Raw genomic sequence first — 20,716 nt, 5'->3', positions numbered from 1 at the left:
TCGACAAAATCGATACTTTCGCAAGCAATTAACGTCCCTGTATTCATAGACCCTCTTTTTAAGGGTCTATGTTGTATTTGAGCATAAACAGTTTCATTTTGTTATACTAAATTAAAGTGTAATTATTTTTCAATTATATTCTTGTAACTCGGTTTGCTTTTTTAACGGCTGGATTGTTTCCAGCAGACAGTTACCAAGATGCACATTATATTCAGGGTCACAAGGTCGCACAGGCAAAAAACAAACAAACATAAAAACAACCACAACAAAAAACATAAAACGCGCATAGCAATTAGCTTGTATGGCCGGGAATGCAGATATTATACGGCTCAACATTTGCGATTGCCGATCATTGGCCAAAATGGCGGCCGCAGTTCATATGAGACTGGCGTTGCGGTGGGGTCGCGTGACGCCGATAATGTTCACAGGTGCTGTAGAATGCTAGACTTTGAAAGCTTGACAATTATATATTAGGTCACTTGTACCTACACCATATACAGCATGCATCGAGCAGGCTGAGTGCTTGAATGTAATAAGAGTAGGTTTTATACCATGAATGTTAAACACAAATGTCAGATATGATCGAAATAGACCATATAAGACAATGTCAGGTGATTCACATTATTGCATACTCCCAATGCTCGTCGCCATCAACACTGCAGATTAATTTTGAACTGAGAAAGGAACATACTGAAAGCCAAATCGTTCTTTGTCACCTATCTCTTTGTAATATGATGGAAGTTTCTATGTGTTGTCTGACTGATATCAACAGATTGTACTTTTTCAAACCCTAGCTCTTGAGATGGAATGTTAATCAATAACCTATGATTGACAACATCGAGGTACAAATAGCACGTCATAATATTATTATTTTTAATGTATCACTGACAGGATCGTCCTTTATATAAGCAGCTAGTGTGTTGACTCCTTACAAGTCCGTTGGCATAGTGACGGGCGCATAATCCGATATAAGTCACGCTGCGGTGGAATATTGCACTTCGTTTCTCAAAACATTTTCTGACTCTGATTTAGGATATATCTCCCAAACTTCATGGCTTAGCCCCACGTCCTCACCCTCATTACTAGAAAAAGTCTCGTCAATCTCTTATTTGTTGTGACGAAAGGTGTCAGTCTTCTGATTTTCGGTACTCAATGTTCCTCCTCAGCAGTTCCATAAAATCGCAGTCTTACTGCCTAATCGTTGTGGTTGTTTTAGGTGTGGGCTCTACCAGGACGCGCCAACCGACCAAAGTCTCTCCAAAAGTTTTGCATCGTAAAAATGTAGTCAATTTGCTGATGTAAGCCTCCCTTGCCCTCAACTTTAAAACAATGATAAGACTAGAACAAACCTTTTCCCTGTGGATAGACTCTCTTCATGGACTTGTAAATCTCAGACGGAGTCACCATTGTGATGACCTGGTTGGTACTGGCAGCCAGCAAAGCACCGCACATTCTCATTTCTGTAACCAGCCTAGTTACACCAGAGATCCCGTTGGCTGGATACTTCGCAGAAACATTTATGTATATGTATTCAGTTCAGTGGATTCAAAATACACACATCAAGATGTTTGTCCATACAATGAGCGATGATTTCACCGTGGCAACAGAAAGAATTAGAAGGAATACGCTTGTTCAGGTGTAATTTAGAATTCGACTGTAGTAATAAAATCACTCTTTCAATCACATTACCCAGACCGGTGTGGGAGAGAGAGAGAGAGAGAGAGAGAGAGAGAGAGAGAGAGAGAGAGAGAGAGAGAGAGAGAGGGGGGGGGGGGGACTCGGCCTGTAATTTGTAAAAATTTGCACAGATTCATTCCCAGATCAATTCATACATACAATACTATGTTGATTTTACAGGATGAGCGGATTTCTTGTTGTCCTTCACCCGCCCTAAACGCGTTACATTATTTTAAATGGCGGGTGGGAGTATCACCAAGTTTTTATCTGTGATCTCATTTCTGACAGTCTACATTGAATTTTCAGAGTACAAAATCTGTACAATTTTCCATCGCGATACATTTCAAGCCTCTTTTTATTTAGATCAATTCAAATAGGATTTCTGCACACCATTTACTTTTCAACGATAGAGACTGGGGCCGGGACTGGGGTTTTGCTCTCAGTCTGTCAAATGTTGCGTTTGTGTTCCGTATACATCCGTTTTCGTCGTAGCTTCAATTGTGAGCAACACGCAATGGGGATGCCTGCGAAAACTGATAGCACAGCGCCACTAACGTTGACTGCTTTACGCTAGATGCATACCCTATGACATGGTCTATAGCCAATTCTAAATGGCGTTGTAACACTGTCATTTTCTTGAAATTCTCACAAAAGACTCGGTACCAGAACCCATTTAAAACTATGGTGGGATATAGTAACCGTTTCAAAATATGAGTCTTATTCAATAGCTTTCAAGATAAATTGGCACGATTATTCATTTCTTATACATATAACTTATAAGGGGCCTACTTTTATGAAAAATTGCTGACTCACGTGGGCTGGGTAGAATCTGAGGGTAACGTACGATGTATTCCAACGAGATCACAGTGTTTATCAAAAAGGGAAAGGCGAACACCCATTTTTCTCAACGTATTTCTAATTTACTGGCAGTTGCTACAAAATCTGCCATTATCAATATTGTTACTTTTAAACACGTGAGGTACCCATATCATAACTATTGGGCGGTTTTTTTTTCACAAAAAATTAGAAATATAGAAGTCATTGTTTCTGTTATTAACAACCGACAGCAAGTAACCTTCATTTATACGTACCTCCTATGAAATTTATGTGTGAAAGTCAAATTTATGTAGACTAATTCTGGCCAGAGAATAACAAAAATAATAGTAATAGAGTAAATGTTTTCCGCAATTTAAACAATTCTCGTTTAACGTATGAAAATTTTAGTCCTATTTGACCATGTGACGTCATATCCAGTGAGACTTTTCAGTGTATTTCTGAATGGAAGGGGGTCTGTCTCCCCAAGTTGGAAATGGAACCGTCCCTTGATTTATGCAAATTTTTAACCCTACATGAAGGTCAAATAAATGTAACACATGGTTTCGATGATCTAATATACCGGCACGTACAGATCGACGCTATGGCAGACTTCTTGTGGGACAACCGTCACTATTTTGTTGCTGCAGCTTTTGCAGCGAGTGCAGGTGTGTCTGTTTACTGTACATACAAACTGCTGAACTACGAAAAGGATAGGAAACATCGGGACAATGTGTACGAGACCCAGAAGATGTTGAACGAATATCTAGTTTTCCACTACGGCAGTCCCGCCGAAGTTCTCCGTTGGGATTTCGGTCCCAAGGAGGCACTCGATTTCCCTCGTCGTGTTGCAGAGGAGTGTATGGCAACATTTCAGCCAAAGGTGAGAAACCTTAGTTTTTTCGATGTGAGCCAACAGATCCGTTTCTACATCAAGGAATTCGAAAAACAGACCGAAGTTGTTCGATTAATATATCAACCTTCACCGAGCGTTGCATTGTGGATGCAAAATGCGCAATATTGCTTTTTGGTAGAACTGGAATAAGTGGACAGGTGCTCAAGGCCCTTCGGCCTTCGATCGGCTAGTCAAGCAACTGGCCCAACACTATATGAGTACAAGAGTAGGCCTCTCTAGGAGCATGGAGGTAGGAAGCATGCTAGGAGAAATACACTCTCGTCCCTACGTACATCCGGGATACCTTCTACTTGCTACTTTCAGGTAGCCATATTACCATTATGTAAGGGATGGGCCGGTAGAATTCCGGAAGGAATGTTCAAAAATGAGGGGGGGGGGGGGGGGGGATGCAGAGTGAAAATAATATTGTCTCTTAGCCTTGCTCGAGTTGCAACGTTCGTGTTATGAAAAAATCATGTGTCTTGAGAGTGAGGAAGTGATGCTGAAGTGACAGAAATATTGTATATGCTCTAGCCTCTATTCTAGTTTCTTAGAAAAATAAATTATATTGAATTTAAAACACAAGAATGCATGTCTCCACTTTGGTCACACCTGACCCACGGCATAAGTGAACAACCATTGCCTACAGCCCTTAACCTAAGTGTCCAGGCACTTCACACCAAAAACAGGTCACATCATACAACTTTGTCGCAAAACCGCTTTGTACCTGGCCACCTCGCTCCCTAGTACCACATCATACTAAGACCACTAACAGTACAACTCGTCTTAAAAACCATCGTTATTGTTTTTACATGCATCTTAGAAGCATTACTGTGTCAAGACATTTTGATTAACCATTAACCATTTATTCTTGTACAAAACCGACATTATAGAATTAGAAAAAAGAAAAAACGATTATTGTGCCTGCAAAAGTAATCATTGACCCATGAGTGTGGGGCACTCATGGAACACTGTCCCCCTACACATATGACTACTTAATCCTCTTTCTACCAGGCTCCATAGACAAACCACAGGAATAGCTACAACTTGGGAGAAAGATGATTTAGGCTACAACTGGTGCGTTGTGTGGAATTGTGTGATGTCATTCGCAAGATGTCATTTGCTTGAAATTTGTACACTTTCTAAACTTAAGTCTTGGGATAATAAAAACTTCTAGGGCAGTGGTTGGTTATTTTCAGCTTTACCAGTTTGCGATAAGGGGAGGGGAATGGTTTGAGGTGACGTGACTCTTATAAGATGGCTCAGGTTCTGGTATACTTCAGTTCCAATCAAGAAAAAGTGCAGGCGCGTCATCAGCAGGATAACTTAAATCAGAGTGAAAATGTCATATATAACTAGTTTTCATCGTCTCACAGACATTTCCACTGATTAACGTCAAGCCAATAAAAGAAAAGTTTGAAATTCAAACCAGCTCTAGCTGAAACAATTGAGGTTATAGAACTTAGGACGCTGTCTCCCTTGTGCAGTGGTGGGTCATTTGTTTGAAAGATGCACAATGCTTCTGTGCCAGCCTTTCAGCATAGAAAGATCAAGCCATCCATTGGCAAACCTTACCTTGCTGGTTGTCACGTTTACTTCCATGAAATTGTCAATATAAAGTTCTTAGCTACAACAATGCAAGGGGTAAAATGTTCTTTTTTTTCTATCAGTTACTTTGTTGACACTAAGGCTTGTCCCAGTATGGCATGGACATGTGAGTACATGAACTTGATAGGCATACACATGTCCCTCTATCACCGTGACTTACACTTTCAAAGAATATTGTCAATGCACTGCAGATCTCACAATCTTATCCATGCTGTATATGCTGTCTTGCAATACAAGCATGATATTGGTTAAAAGCTGGGTTTTCGATTGTCAGAGATGAATGTCACAGATGACATTTCACATGCTCAGGAACACTCATATTGATATTGAACTGAGAGAGAAAATGATGAAAAATCCTAAAGTCAAATATAAAGTAAAAACAAATAAAACAAACAGAGAGATTCTCACTCCTCAAAACAAAAGCAATGGTTATTGAACAAAGAGACCATAACATTTCATAAGAAACCAGAATGTTCAAGGCAGGTCACACCAACGAGAAAGTATACTATTACCAGTGATTCATACTGGCATTTGTCACAACTGACTAGGTCATAGCAGTGCAATACAAAGATCAAATGTAAGTTTCTTTTCATCTGATTTAAATGTTCTTGTACATTTTGCGACAGTGAACCACTTTGACACAGGACTCATACTTTGTTGTAACCAGTTCCTTTTCTTTAATATTATATTACTATCTCCTCTATCGAAACCTATAAATAGTGTTGTTTCTCAGTAAGTACAACCTGTGATGGTACTTGAAGGACCAGGGTGTGTGGGTTAAGTTTTCTTTGATGCAAAAGTATATAGCATTCCCAAGTAGCTTGGCATCAAACATGATTATTGTCAGAGGATAAGATAATTGTCTAGAACATTTGCTGGGTTACAGTGTACGCTACACTTCCTTCAGAGGAAGCGTATGGTACACAGTAACCAAGCCAAGGTCCAAGACTTGGATATGAATGACTATATTTCTATGTTGATATTCTTTTTCATCCTTTCAAATCTCAGGTTGGAAAACTTGCATTGTGTGACTGCCTGTCTGCTGTATATCCTATCTCTATGCATTGTTGTGTTACAAACACTGCCACTGTGTCATGTCTGAACAAATCAAGCAGCAATCACAACTTCACAATGACCCAAAGCAATGCATAGTCACAGTACATAAAATGAGCATAGCCAAATATGTATTTTAATATCCAAACAATGTAGGATTTACAAATAATTACATTTCATGAAGTATTTATAGTATGTTGACCTCTATATTATAAGTGAACGTAGAAAGATTCTAAATATTTGAAATCAGAAAATGACAATACTTCCAATTTTACCACTGTATATTTGCTGCGTATGTGACGTCCTGAAGCTAATTAATTTTTCTGTTCCCAATTCCACTTTAATGCTTCCTTTTCTTGTCCCGATTGCTCAACAGGAAGGCGTTCCAAGCCGAGCTCTTGACATTGGTTGTGCTGTAGGAAGGACTTCATTCGAGTTAGCTCGAAAATTTGAACAGGTTGTTGGAGTGGACTACAGTCAAAATTTTGTGGATGCATGTAATCAGATAAGGGAAGATGGACACATGGATTATGAAGTAGTAGACCAAGGTCACCTGACAACTCAACTCAAAGCTCTTGTACCAGCAGATATTGTAAGTATACTTTTTCTTTCTATGCCTTTATCTTTAAAAATTAACAGGTTTATGTTGTAGCTTGCATAAATCCCAATTTTTGCCTCCACTAAGCAGTCATTGAAGATGATCTTACTGTTTTTAGCTACTATAGACTATAGTCTACAGAAGCTATTGGGATGGGTATCCGTCTGGCGTCAGTCTGTATGTATGTATGTATGTATGTATGTATGTATGTCCGTTTGTGAGGCGTCCGTCCACTCAAATATCTTGAGAACCGCAGTACTTACTGATTTGATATTTGTTGTGTAGATGAAAAATATGATTTTGAGAAACTTTTTTTTAATTTTTTGATATTGTTGAAAATATGCAAATTAGTGCCAAAAAAGGCGTTTTTGGTAAAAAATCTTCTTCTTCATAACCGCTGGTCGGACAGCTTTGTTATTTGGTATACAAGTCCCTAGGGATAAACCAAGTTAGATTTGTTCAAATTGTTATGAAATATGCAAATCTGTATTTTTAAGGAATTTTTTTGTCATTTTTGGTCAAAACTTTATTTCATCAAAAGCACTTGTATGACAGCTTTGATATTTGGTATACAGGTTCCTACAGATAAACTAAATATGATATATTGAATATATGAGGAAATGTGCAATTTTGTATTTTAAGTGCAATTTTTGCCATTTTTGGTCAAAAAAAGTGTTTCTCAAAAACTGATGCCTTTGATATTTGGTATACAGGTTCCTAGGGGTTGTCTTAGTATGATATATTGAAATTTAATGAAATTTTCAACTTTTGTATTTTTGGGTAAATTTTTGCCATTTTTGGTCAAAATATCTGTTTCTCAAAAGTTACTCATCTGATAGCTTTGATATTTAGTATACAGGTTCCTAGGCTTTATCTTAATGTAATATACCGTATTGAAATTATGATGAAATCATCAATTTTGTATTTTTGCAGCTAATTTTGCCATTTTTGGTCAGGCCATCCTGAAATGAGCTATCAAAGATATCCACCTTCTTCATCAATACATGTGTCTCAAAAAGTTATTCTCTACATAACACAGCAGAGCTCTGTCAACTGTTGGGTCGCTTGTTTTTTCAAAACTGCTGGTCAGACAGCTTTAATATTTGGTTTGCAAGTCCCTAGGATGACCTTAGTGAGATAATTTCATACAGTCAGGAAATACTTAATTTTGTATCCATGTCTATAGTAGCTTCAGGGACTTTGGCCCTATGTTTTGTCATTTTCTATTTGTGTCTTGGACTTGGTAAATCGCTTACCTTGAATGATGCTGATTGTGGAACCTGTTTTGATGTCATGTTACTTCCCCTTTGCCATACATGTGATGCAATCAGAACGTATTGTAGAATATGGATATGCATTTCTGTATGTCAGTCTGTATGTATGCATGTTGGTATTTCTGTCTGTCTGATTGTCCAGTGCAAAAACTTGGGATCATCCACATATATCATCTTGGAATTTGGTGCAAAGTATTATTATGGGTTGCAAACTGGATTTTGGTAAAATGAATGTACAAATTCCAAAAATATGCAGCTGAGCTGAATAAATGTAAAAATCACAAGCTGTAAGAGTACATTTCCCATTGGTCTAATGTTTAATTGATGTATACCCTAGGGATACCCTGACCCAGATTTCTTTAAATTAGAGTAAAATTTCCATTTGTGAATTTTTAGGAATATTTTTCTCATCGTCATCCTTTAAAAGGGACCATAAAACTATTCAAATAACCTTCAAAGGGAAAGTATACAAATTGAAATGACAAGTAATCCTCCATGTTATCAATACAGCATGTCTAGTACAGAGCCAAAATTTAAACCCATTTTCTCCGGTAGCTTTGCTTTGACACTAATAAAATGTACAATTTCATTTCACAGGACAGAAGTCGTTGTATATTTCAACAAGGAGATGCGTGCAACTTACCTTTAGATATCGGACAGTTTGGATGTGTAGTGGCAGCCAATCTCATTTGTAGACTTTACAATCCCTTTGATTTTCTGAGCCGTTGTGAGTCCCTCGTTGCACCAGGAGGTCTCCTTGTCATATTATCACCATACTCTTTCTCGGAAGCGTTCACTCCAAAGGTTTGTATGAAAGTAACTGTTTTGTAGTAAGTTGAGTATACCTGTATGTTACTGTTGCAGATTCTGATATCCATAAAGAATAAAATACTGGTCTGATTGGTTGATGTTTCGGCATGATGAGAATTTAGAAATATTTCATGCTGTATTTTCATCTATTTAAAGCCCCTGTAGCTGTAACTCTTGAAAATTGTTGACCTGAAAAGGCTTTCTATTTTCTGTGGTTTTCTTTATAGTCCTTTACTACTGAAAAATTGGACAAGAAAATTCAAATTTTAACCGTTATTTTGATTTCCCACCATTTTCAAAAACTGGTAATATTGCAAAGAAAACCAAGCATATGATGTCCCAGTGGAAAACATTCAGCACTATGCATTACATTTTACTACTCTGTTGTTTCTGTGAAGATTCCAATGACTATATGCACGATGCAGTGCTTTTTGCTTTATTTGTTTGAGGGCGCCATTTTATGTTTGGGCAAACATTTATTATTTATCGTGCTCAAAATTGCACATGCAGTCCCTCTGGACAAATTATTCCACTTGCATAAACATCCCTCAATGAGTACATTCCCACGAACTTGTTTTAGTTTGGAAGTAAAATCACAAAAACAATGCTAAAAGATACAGCTATTGGGCCTTTAAGTATGTGTATTGAAAATATACACACACATACATGCATACACAAAAACAGACAAATTTCAGCATTTTCAATGGAAGATGAAAACATTCTTTGCCAACCTGAGGACATTAAATATGTGAAAGATTTCAACTTTGTAAATTTCAGAAAAAAGTTTCAGAAAAATGTAGCATTTTTCGTCAATAAGTTATGACAAATTAGTATGAGATCACAAGGAAACCAGTAAAAATACTGATGACTAAATTAAAATTTCATCATGATACACACCAGTGTGCCCTCTAAACCATTATGACACACCAGGATGGAAGCAAATTTTGGTTTACATGGAAAATATTTCCATAATACCTCAAATTGCTACAAAGTTTCGGGAAATGCATGTTTGTTAGAGGGCACACTGATACATATCATCAAGTATTTAGTGTTATAAAACTTGGAACAGTGATGATGTGTTGTTGGATGAAAACTGCTGTGTGGTCAATCAGCTTGATTATATTTTCTGAATTTGTTTTATACACCCCGCATTAATTTTCAGAAACACTGGATAGGTGGCTATGTGGATGATGATGGGCGAGAGGTCATCGCAATTGAGACGCTGAAGGAATTCTTCGACACAAACTTTGTGTTAGTCAAGGAAAAAGAGATGCCATTTTTCATCCGTGAAACTGCTAGGAAAAACCAGTGGACTGTCAGTCATGCCTCATTTTGGCAGAGAAAGGAATCTTCCGAGAAGGCCTGAAAACTGTGAAAGATTCCGTGTATGAAAGAGGAGCTACAAGTGCATGCCTGAAAAACTGTGAATATATGAATGCAGGATTTTGAAAAACAGTTGCCATCAAGTTTAAAGATCATGGTGCTATATCTGTTTTGGGGATAAAAATGAGCAATTTTGATTTGAGCGAAGTCAAAAGTGAAATGTCGGATACACAACTCAACTCCTCTAGCTTTAACCCAAACCTAGCCCATTCCACCTGAACATGGAGGAATACGCTAGGTAAAGCTACTTTCAGGCTTATTTTATGTCAAATAAAGCATTGGAGGCACTTTCAGTCAAAGATGAATCAACAAAAAAACACCCTCAACTGAGTTTCAAATGAAAATATGCATTTCTGTTTTTTTATTTATTTAATTCAGTTTAATTCTGTTGTTAAGGTTAAATGATGTGATGGATAGAAAGTTTTTCAGGTCAAAAGTGAAAAAGTTGTTTCTCTAGTAGTAACCTTTTGACGTTGCCTCCTTATGTGTTTGCAGTTTTAAAAGCTGTTTGCTTTGATCAGTAAATGTATAGAGTGTGTGCTACCAGACGGATCTGTGATATTATACTTCTAATTCAACAATGAATCAAAGTGTGAATAGGCCTACTATTCTGAAAAAAAATCCATGTACAAATGGTGTGTTCATTTCTGTGATTCACACGGAGTGTTTGTAAAATTTATCTTCTCTGAAGTTCTTGTCAGTGTGATGTGAACCGATGACAGCAATGCTGTCTCCACTGATTTCAACCACACAATGTGGGTATTCAGCCTTCTTGGATACTTTGAAGTTCATTATGTGGAGTGATTTGTGAAAAAAGCATAATGTACAAGTAGATCAAATGTAGGATTTGTAATGGAAAAATGTCAAGTTCATCTGTATATTTTAAATTAGAAGTCTCAGGTGCTTAAAGGGACAAAATCACTCTTTTTTGAGCTTGTTTTGTAAATTTTGTTTGAGATGAAAAATAGTTTGTATTGTTTTAACTTCTTGAAACATGCTTAAATACTGGTCAACTGTGCACAACCTCAACTCTGCTTGCAGCCAGACAAGATGAAATATTCGGTAAAACATTTTACAGTCTATACCAAAAATAAAGCTGAACATACATTGTTCATGCCAGCCTTTATAAAGAAATCTAAATTGGTGGTGCCTTACATACAGATAGGGATAGCAGTATTCCATTAAATTGTGGCAATGTTCACTTGTCATTGGAAAGCAAGGCGGAATAGGGAAATTCCATTTGTCTGGCGATCACAAACCTAATCATCTGTTTGCACTCACTAAAGTGGTAATCGTTGACACTTTTACAGTCATGTACCATCATCACTTTGTACACTGAGTAACTCTATGCAAGTATTCCATGTTTCTTTGATATTACAAAAGGGTCAAAAAAGAGTGACTTTGTCCCTTTAAACTCAAGTAAATAATAGATGTTTATTTTTCAGGGCACAGCTTTGTAGACAGAATAAAAAGCAAGAGTTTTCTGTGTGTGGATAGTTAAGTGAGCCTATGCAAATTTTGAGCTTCAAATCTTGCAACAACCTTTTAAAGGCAGTGGATAATTAAAATGTGTACGTCAAGCAAAACTTAGTGCATTCAATGGGGAGGGTGTTAACTCTCTGCCATTATTGTACCGCAGTTGATCCTGCATATGTACTTTACACTCAATCACTGTTAGGATTTTTGTTTCAATGTTTGTTGTTCAAAAAACGTTTACAGAAACTTTGGCAACCTACTGACCAGCAATTTATCTTCTTTTAAAGGAATTTATAGTCATAATTTAGTAGTCTGATGTATCCGCTATCAAAGTTTCAATTTTCATTCAGAGCATGGGAATAGAGGTCGGTGAGTTTTGTTTTACCATGGGACGATATCCGCAAGGATATTGTGTAATGTTCTTATTTGATGGAGAGAACTCAAGGTTTATGGCTATGCAAATGCAACAAATAAAATTGTACCTCACCTAAAAATTGAAACTGTACATACTTTGTTGGGATATGTTGATATGATATTTTCCTAGGAGCAAACGGAGGATTCCCTGTATTTAGTTGTGTGCTGTCCACAGTCTCTTTTATATTGTATTGTAAAATATTTTTGTGACGATGAAATGGTTGAGCTGATACTATGTATAGATTAAACATTAAAAACTTAGACCCAGAAATATGTTTCTTTTGAATTGTAAATGTTGAAGTTGAAATTGATGAATAAATAATATAACAGATTTCAAGTGATGTAAAGTGCTATTCTTTTTGTCATCAGCCTGTACAGTTATAATTTTTAGCTACTGTAGACTATAGTCTATAGAAGCTATTGGGATGGGTATCCGTCCGGCGTCCGTCGTCAGTCTGTATGTATGTATGTATGTATGTATGTATGTATGTATGTATGTATGTATGTATATCCGTTTGTGAGGCGTCCGTCCACTCAAATATCTTGAGAACCGCAGTACTTACTGATTTGATATTTGTTGTGTAGATGCAAAATATGATTTTGAGAAACTATTTTTTTAATTTTTTGATATTGTTGAAAATAGGCAAATTAATGCCAAAAAAGGTGTTTTTGGTAAAAAATCTTCTCCTTCATAACCGCTGGACAGACAGCTTTGTTATTTGGTATACAGGTCCCTAGGGATAACCCAACTTAGATTTGTTCAAATTGTGATGAAATATGCAAATGTGTATTTTTAAGGAATTTTTTTGTCATTTTTGGTCAAAATTTGACTTACATTGTATGTAATTCTTGTACTGTATAAACCCTATCAATTCACCCAGAAAAAAATAATTAATATGATTTTAAATAATTGAATTAATTAGGAAATCATCAAAGCCAAAATAATTTTAGTGTAGAATTATCAGAAAGTTCAACTTTTTTTGACAGTTCATAGTGAAATGCTTACCATCTTGGAGGATTAAAACATGTAAAGGCAACTTTCCTGAATCCCAACTTTGACATATTCGGAACCGTCATTTATTGTGCCCTGTATGTTATCTAAAAGAAATTGCTCAAAATAGTCAATAGAGATAGAGAAAGTTCTAATTTCCATTTATGGTTGACGTGGTAAGGATAAAATTAAATTACTTTTTGAAGAAAAAAATAGAGTGGTCAATTAAAAGAGTGGTCAAAGTGATAGGGTTTTTATGGTAAAGCTGGGCTGTAAGATTCCTCATGTGCTATTTATAGCAATTATGCAATCTGTGTAAACAGTGCAATGAAAGTTACATGATTCCTTATAATGCTTTGATGACCTTGAACTTCTTAAGTTTCAAACATTTGTCTCTTCAGTGTGCTTTCTCTGAGTATGTACAGTCTCAACTTATTCATTAGAACTCACTTACAATGTTAATCAAAGATATCCACCTTCTTCATCAATACATGTGTCACAAAAGGTTATTCTCTACATAACACAGCAGAGCTCTGTCAACTGTTGAGTTGCTTGTTCTTTCAAAACCGCGGTTAGACAGCTTTAATATTTGGTTTACAAGTCCCTAGGATGACCTAAGTGAGATAATTTCATACAGTCAGGAAATACTTAATTTTGTATCCATGTCTATAGTAGCTTCAGGGACTTTGGCCCTATGTTTATTGTTGTTATTATTATTATCATTACAAGTTTTTGGGAAAAACTATTATACAGTGATCTAGTAACGTTATCAAGGGTGATTGAGTCACATAATTGGTTATTAGCAATTTTCATGATTTTTCCATGACACAGCAGAATACACAGTATTTGCTGACTCCGCTAGATGCATTTCAGTGTAGTCTGCCACTATGAGCAAAGGCAATTGAGTTCAGTGTGCATGAAATCAGCCATATGAGATATGCCAGAAGGGAACATTTGATAAATTTCCTGTAAGATGTGCTATTTAGGAGTCATAAGCTGGAAAGTCGTAATTGAATTTCCTGGACATCAAATCTAAAGTTAGACCTGAGAAACAGAGATGTAATATCTTAGAAATAGTACAATTTTGTATCTACATGTGTGACAATGGCTATATGTACATGTATTTCAAGATGTGTGGGTACTTTATATTACACTTTCAAGCGTCCTCGATATTCCTGCTAAGCTTGGTATACACCTCAAACAGATACAAATTATGTTATTTTCATGACAAATATTGGTAAGATATAGACTATAATATGGCATTTTGTCATAAAACCTAAATTTTATATTGAAATTTTTATTAGCTGACATTGTGTACATGAAAGTGGGTGTATACATGTACCGGTACACAAATACTATCTTTTTATGGGAATTCAATGGCACAGGATTTTCTTTCTAATATGACTGGAAACAAATGAACACAAGCCAATCTACTGTCTTCAACAGTGCAATCATTTGTTCATCAAAATTACCAGTTTCTGATGCCAAATGTCAAAACTTGACTGTTTGTTCCCAAAAGTTTAAATTGATAGCATGAAAAACAGCTGGATTGGGGCGACTCTATAACTACAGAACAACACAGCACAAAGCAATCCACAACAGGAGGAGATCAAGCAGTCAGTTATCTCTTGCTGCTGATTAGCTCCGCTGTCAGCGACGCGGAGCTTATCAAATAGGTTGATTTTCCGTCGTCGTCCGTCGTCGTCGTCCGTCGTCGTCCGTCGTCCGTCGTCCATCAACAATTGCCTTCTCCTCTGAAACCGCAAGTCCAATTGCTTTGAAATTTTATATGCAGTTCACTTGGGGTGACCTCACTTAAGTTTGTTCAAATTGTGGTGATATTTGCATATTTGTATTTTTGGGGCATTTTCTGCTGTTTTTGGTAAAAAAATCTTTTTCTCTGAAACCGCTTGTCCGATTGCTTTTAAATTTAATATGCAGTTTACTTAGGGTGACTACAGTCAGATTTGTTCAAATCGTGGTGAAATTTGCATATTTGTATTTTTAAGGCAATTTTTGTCATTTTTGGTAAAAAAATCTTTAAAATCTTCTTCTTCAAAACTACAAGTCAGATAGCTTTGATATTTGGTGCATATGTCCCTAGGAATAATCTATTTCAGATTTGTCAAATTGTGCAGAAATATGCAATTTGCTTTTTAAGACGATTTTTGCCATTTTTGGTCAAAAAATGTTTTTTTCAAAAAGTACTGGTCTGATAGTTTTGAAATTTGGTATACAGGTTTCTATAGAGAACTTAGTAATATATATTGAATTTCCTGGAATGTGGAATGTTGTTTGACATTGTTCAGTCATTTGGTTCAAAATTGTCAGCTTTTCTCCAAATCAAAGGTAACAGACTTTGGAAAGGTGACTTAAGCATTATAGGGATGTAATTTTCATGAGATGATATTGGAGAATATAGCCAAAAATGCATAAGCTGACCAGTGAGTTGACTTGTTTACAGTTTACTGAAATACTATCCACAAGCCTCATGTTAATTTGGCCTTTAAGATGGCGAGTAAAACTTGTTCCCTACTTGTTCCGATGCCGATGTAGCACTGTCTGTTCAACAATCTGTCCACATTAAATTAAATCATAGACACAATAAATCAAGGAAAGATTTTTCATCATAAGCTGAATGGTGGGAGGATTATTTTTGTCCATCATGATGCATGTATGCCATAAGTGCTTTGGCATATCTATGTCGCCTGCTAGCCCTCTGTTTCAAACTATATACCCTGGAGCGAGAGGGACAAACAACTGCGATTAAATGGTTAAATGAGACCCTGCATCATACTTAACACATGGAGGTATTATGCTCCTACTACCTCCATGCTTAACACAAGGCATGTTGTGTGTACATCCCTACGGAATATAGACATTTTGAGTACAGTCTGCCCATAATTACAGTTTGCACCAATTTCTCAAAAGCCAGACACCATTGCTAATCCTTTAGAAATACGTAATAGAAGCTTGTAAAATTACAGTGTCTACCAGGTAGTGTGCTAGTTAGTATAAATCTGTAAGGCGAGTCACACAAGCCGTGTATTGTATTGTGTACAGCACTTATGATGGTCCCAGAATAGCAATCGTGGGTCTTGCTAGCCCGTATAACTGAAATAACGAAAATATCGGTCCCAGTGAATGGACTTCGACGCTTTTCTGGCATATACAAATAAGTACAAATTATACTAAATTAACCTTTGCAAAACAAACAATACAGATCATTTTGATTTTATCAAATAATGGCCAAATGCTAACTTAACTATCATAATATCCTCACGATGTAAATATGCAATTTTATAGAAACAATTTGCACATAAACTTTTGACATTCAATTCTATTCAACAAGATGTTAAGTTTTGATAATGAAAATACAAATGTAAAAAGATAACCTTTGGTAATACAAATTATTGCATATGTACTCCAGTTTATGTCATTGTTGCAAGCACAATAAAGATGGTATCAACATGCATTTTATGTAAATGAGAAAAAGCTGTTCCTGTTGAGAGCTTGTTTTCATAAAACCTCCCATCTCACCTATTTAAAATCTGTTGGCCTAAAGAAAGATATATATATATATATATATATATATATATATATATATATATATATATATATATATATATATATATATATATATATATATATATATATATATATATATATATATATATATATATATATATATATATATATATATATACATACATACACAAACCAAAGTGCTTATATGTGGCGTATGTATATATGTATTTATGTCCATCAACATCAAAACTAAAAAACTGCAGCACCTACCGTCTTAGTATTTGATGTACAGGTGCACCCAGGGGTCGAGATTTGGATTTGTTCGAATGGACATGTGAGATAAAAGAAGGCAAAATCCTGCAAATTGCTAGAATTCTGTAGCCAGAGGCCAGATCTGGTTGAAACTTAGCATGCAGCTTCCTTATTTGTAATTCGGGCAATTTTCCCCATTTTTGGTAAAAAATCATCTTCTCTGAAAGCGCATGCCTGATTGCTTTGAAAGTTTGTACGCATGTTCCTAGAGATAAACTCATTTCAGTTTGTTCAAATTGTGGTGAACTTTGCAAATTTGTATTTTTGGGTATTTTTTTCCTTTTTTAGCAGTGACATGGTCCGGAGCTTATCTAATTGGTGGATGTGTGTCATCATCCATCGTCCGTCAATTATTACATTCAATTCCTGTAATATATGAAGTATTTGTCCCCAGGGATGACCTTAATCAGACTTGCTGCAGTCGCGTTGAAATATTGAAATATGTATTTTTTAGGCTAATTTTGCTATTTTTGTGCAATAAATCATCGTCTTAACAGCTAGTCTGACAGCTTTGATATTTCGTATACAGGTCCCTAGGAATCATCCTATTTATATTTTTTCAAATTGTGATGAAAATATGCAAATTTTTTATTTTTAAGGCAATTTTTGTCATTTTTGGTCAAAAATTGTTGAGTGGCTTAAAACAAAAATAATGGCACAAGGGGTGAACTGCGCCAGAATTGGTAGTGTTTTACTACTTGAATGGTTCCTCTCTTAACAATTTCTCAACATAAAAGAGTTTCAGACATAGCTATGGACATTGGGTGAGGTTCAGGAAGAACTTCATTTGAATTGTCTGGAAAATGTGAACAGGTAGTTTAGTTGGAGTGGACTATAGTCAAAATTATGTGGTTGCTTGCAAGATGGCTATGTCGATATGAAGCAGTGAACCGCGGTCATTTGACAACTCTTACAACTCAAAGCTCTTGTCCCTGCAGATATTGTAAGTACGGACAGCTTCTTTCTATGTTTTGTGTTCTAATATCAAAAGATATCTGCTATGAATTACAGATGTCTGAATTTTTACCTTCCATTAGCTGTATTTGTAATGCGATCGGAGTCTATCAAATAAACGGGAGAAAGGATGTCAGTATGTGGGTATGTTTATCTGTCTTCCTGCATGTACATGTATGTAAGTATGTATGCTTGAAGGTTGGAATGATGTTTCTTCATTGCCAATCCCGAGAGTGGCAAAATTCTTACCTACCGCACCTCATATGAAGAAATGCCAGAAAACTGTTTACAAAAGCCATCGTTTAAATACTTCAAAGCAATCTACCAATGGAAAGCATATCCAAAGAAAATAAAAAATACCAAGAATCCTTAATGTTACCGTTAATGTGTGTCTTGTATAGTTCTAAAGGGTAGAGTTAATTTTGACGCATATCAATAAGCTGACAATTTCATTTCACAGGACTGAGGTCGTCGTGTATTTCAAAAAGGAGACGCGTGCAACTTACCTTTAGAGTTTGGATGTGTAGTGGCAGCAAATCTCATTTGTAGACTTTACAACCCCTTTGATCTATCTATCTATTATCTATCTATCTATCTATCTATCTATCTATCTATCTATCTATCTATCTATCTATCTATCTATCTATCTATCTATCTATCTATCTATCTATCTATCTATCTAGCATACTTGTCTAGCACCAATTGTCAAAAGTTAAACAATGCTCAGTGGCGCTTAGAGTTACTATGAAAATGCTCTCTGGAAGATGTAAGTTTTTAAGCGTCTTTTGAAAATGTTGACATTAGGAAAGGTCTTTATGTCCAAGGGTAAAGAGTTCCAAAGCTGCTGCAGAGGAGTCGCGACCATATAGGTAGTCAGATTCCATCTAGGTGTGTGCAGAAAACATTTATCAGATGAGCGAAGAAAACGTGATGAAGCATAAGATGTTATTAAATTTTTTTATTTTGGTTTACTTATTTGTTTTTGTATTCTTTTTGACCGTTTTCCCCCTATTTTTACTGTTATTCAGTCCGAGTTCCCTGTGGTCATATAGAAAATATCAAACGACAGAGGGCGCTCGGGGTGAGTCTCATGACCTCCGATATTGGCATTACCGGTATTTGCAGTCGACCTTAGGAGAGAATCATTTGATATGGGAAGGGGGATGGGTGTGGCAGCAATTTCTTTTCCGGCACTGTAAGTGGCAGCAATTTTTTTCTATTGTCTGTCCTGCATCAATTTTTCCCAATTGATGTGGAAGCAATGCAAACATTTTTCGTGATTACCAGTTTCTATTCTATTTCAGCTCAGTAATGGACAAAGGAGGGCAGGTTGACTCTATTTACTTGGATTTTTCAAAAGCTTTTGACTCGGTTGACCACACTTTATTAATTCATAAACTTCAGTCATATGGTATAGGTGGTAATCTGTTAACCTGGCTCTCCACATATCTTGAATGTCGTTTACAAAGGGTAGCTTTTGACGGGGAATTGTCATCATGGGGACATGTCACATCAGGTGTACCTCAAGGGTCTATTTTGGGTCCGCTCCTTTTTGTACTTTATATCAATGACATGTCTGAATGCATGAACTATGCAAATTTATCTTTGTATGCTGACGATTCCAAGTTATTTATGGCCATTACTGATATGTCCGATTGCTTTTAAAATGCTTGGATTTATCAAGCGTTCTTGTAAATATTTTAATAGTATCAAGGTTTTAAAAACATTGTATGTCTCCTACGTCAGAAGCCACGTTGAATACTGCTCACCCATCTGGTCCCCTCACCAATTACATTTGATAAAGAAATTAGAAAGAGTCCAAATAAAATTTATCAAGTATCTTTGTTTCCGTTCATCGATGGCTTACTCAAGGGCTCTGTATAGTAACCTATGTTATGAATTTCGCCTTCCCACATTGGAGAACAGGCGGAAATTTTTAGACACCCTTTTTCTTTATAAAATCCTTCACTCAGTTTATAGCGTTCCAGATGTTCTTGCACAGATTCATTTTAACGTTCCTGCTTTTACCTTGCGTCGTGCTGTTCTTTTTAGACCAGTGTCAGCACGTACGAATATCTTCAAGTTGAAACACTCATTTTTATCACGAGCTCAGACATATTTTAATTCTATCTGTAACAAGCAAAATTTGGATATTTTTAATAACTTCAGTAATTTTCGTCATGGATTATGTAAGATCCTTTTTTCTGAATAATTACTTTTTTCTGGATGTATTTCTGTTTATCCTTCGCTGTGTTGTTGTTTTTTTGGTTTTTTATGTGAATTCTCCTGTCTGTTTGTTTACGTTGTTACTGTTATATATTTTTCGTTTTTGTATTATATTTTAATTTTCAAACGAACCTGTTATTGGGGCAACCTGTTGGTTCGAGATTAAATAAAATAAAAAATAAAAATAAAAAAATAAAAAAATATTCTGAACTAAAGATGAGATGCGGAATTTGATTTTTTTCATCGAAGAGACCACTACCATAAACCTGGCATTGCCAACTTATTTATTTCTTTATTATCGAATAATAATATATCCTGTTTAAAAGCATATATCCTGAAAGTATTTTGTTTTTTGTTACTTTATTTTCATTCTCACTGGAGACTTGTTTATTAATTTCTTCAAATATTTACTAAATAATAATATGTCCTGTCCAAAAATAGTGTAATGAATTCTATCATGTGTTTTTAAATTTTCACAATACTGAGTAAGTCCATCTAAAACATCTCTGTTTAAGTTTGATCATGACAATGTTTATTGCGACATAAACCATGGCCAGGACGAAGAATACAACAAAAGCCTTTTGTGGAACGAGTTTTGACCAAACTTTTGTAGTGTGTTTATATCACGAATACTGGCAAAAGACCATCGACTTCTTCACGTACTTTGAAACTGTTAACGCCGCGGAAGGCGGCGCACCCTCAGA

At 36.0% G+C, this 20,716-nt stretch overlaps 1 protein-coding gene across 2 annotated transcripts; it reads left to right on the top strand.

Moving 5' to 3' along the window:
- Window positions 1-3,030: 3,030 nt before the first annotated feature.
- Window positions 3,031-12,342, top strand: LOC139149233 (uncharacterized). 2 transcript variants are annotated; one of them, XR_011556087.1, is made up of 5 exons: window positions 3,031-3,373; window positions 6,423-6,638; window positions 8,516-8,722; window positions 9,891-12,100; window positions 12,144-12,342. XR_011556087.1 is itself a non-coding variant. In XM_070720847.1 (4 exons), exons 1-4 carry the CDS (start codon window positions 3,095-3,097, stop codon window positions 10,092-10,094), a joined length of 906 nt encoding a protein of 301 aa, XP_070576948.1. In that variant the 5' UTR covers window positions 3,031-3,094; the 3' UTR covers window positions 10,095-12,342. The 2 variants fall into 2 exon arrangements, 1 of the variants encoding a protein (XP_070576948.1); XM_070720847.1 differs by having other exon boundaries at window positions 9,891-12,342.
- The last annotated feature ends 8,374 nt before the right edge of the window (window positions 12,343-20,716 follow it).

This window comes from Ptychodera flava, chromosome 14 (genome assembly GCF_041260155.1).
Source record: "Ptychodera flava strain L36383 chromosome 14, AS_Pfla_20210202, whole genome shotgun sequence".
In the NCBI taxonomy this organism is placed as follows: domain Eukaryota; kingdom Metazoa; phylum Hemichordata; class Enteropneusta; family Ptychoderidae; genus Ptychodera; species Ptychodera flava.
This window is presented reverse-complemented; position numbering and strand designations above follow the sequence as displayed.

Bases quoted from the DNA above. Each gene is read 5' to 3' on its own strand.
- LOC139149233 (XM_070720847.1), top strand. From the start codon at position 3,095: ATGGCAGACTTCTTGTGGGACAACCGTCACTATTTTGTTGCTGCAGCT. The intron at 6,639-8,515 runs GTAAGTATACTT...TTCATTTCACAG, and splicing joins CTCTTGTACCAGCAGATATT to GACAGAAGTCGTTGTATATT. The intron at 8,723-9,890 runs GTTTGTATGAAA...ATTAATTTTCAG, and splicing joins CGGAAGCGTTCACTCCAAAG to AAACACTGGATAGGTGGCTA.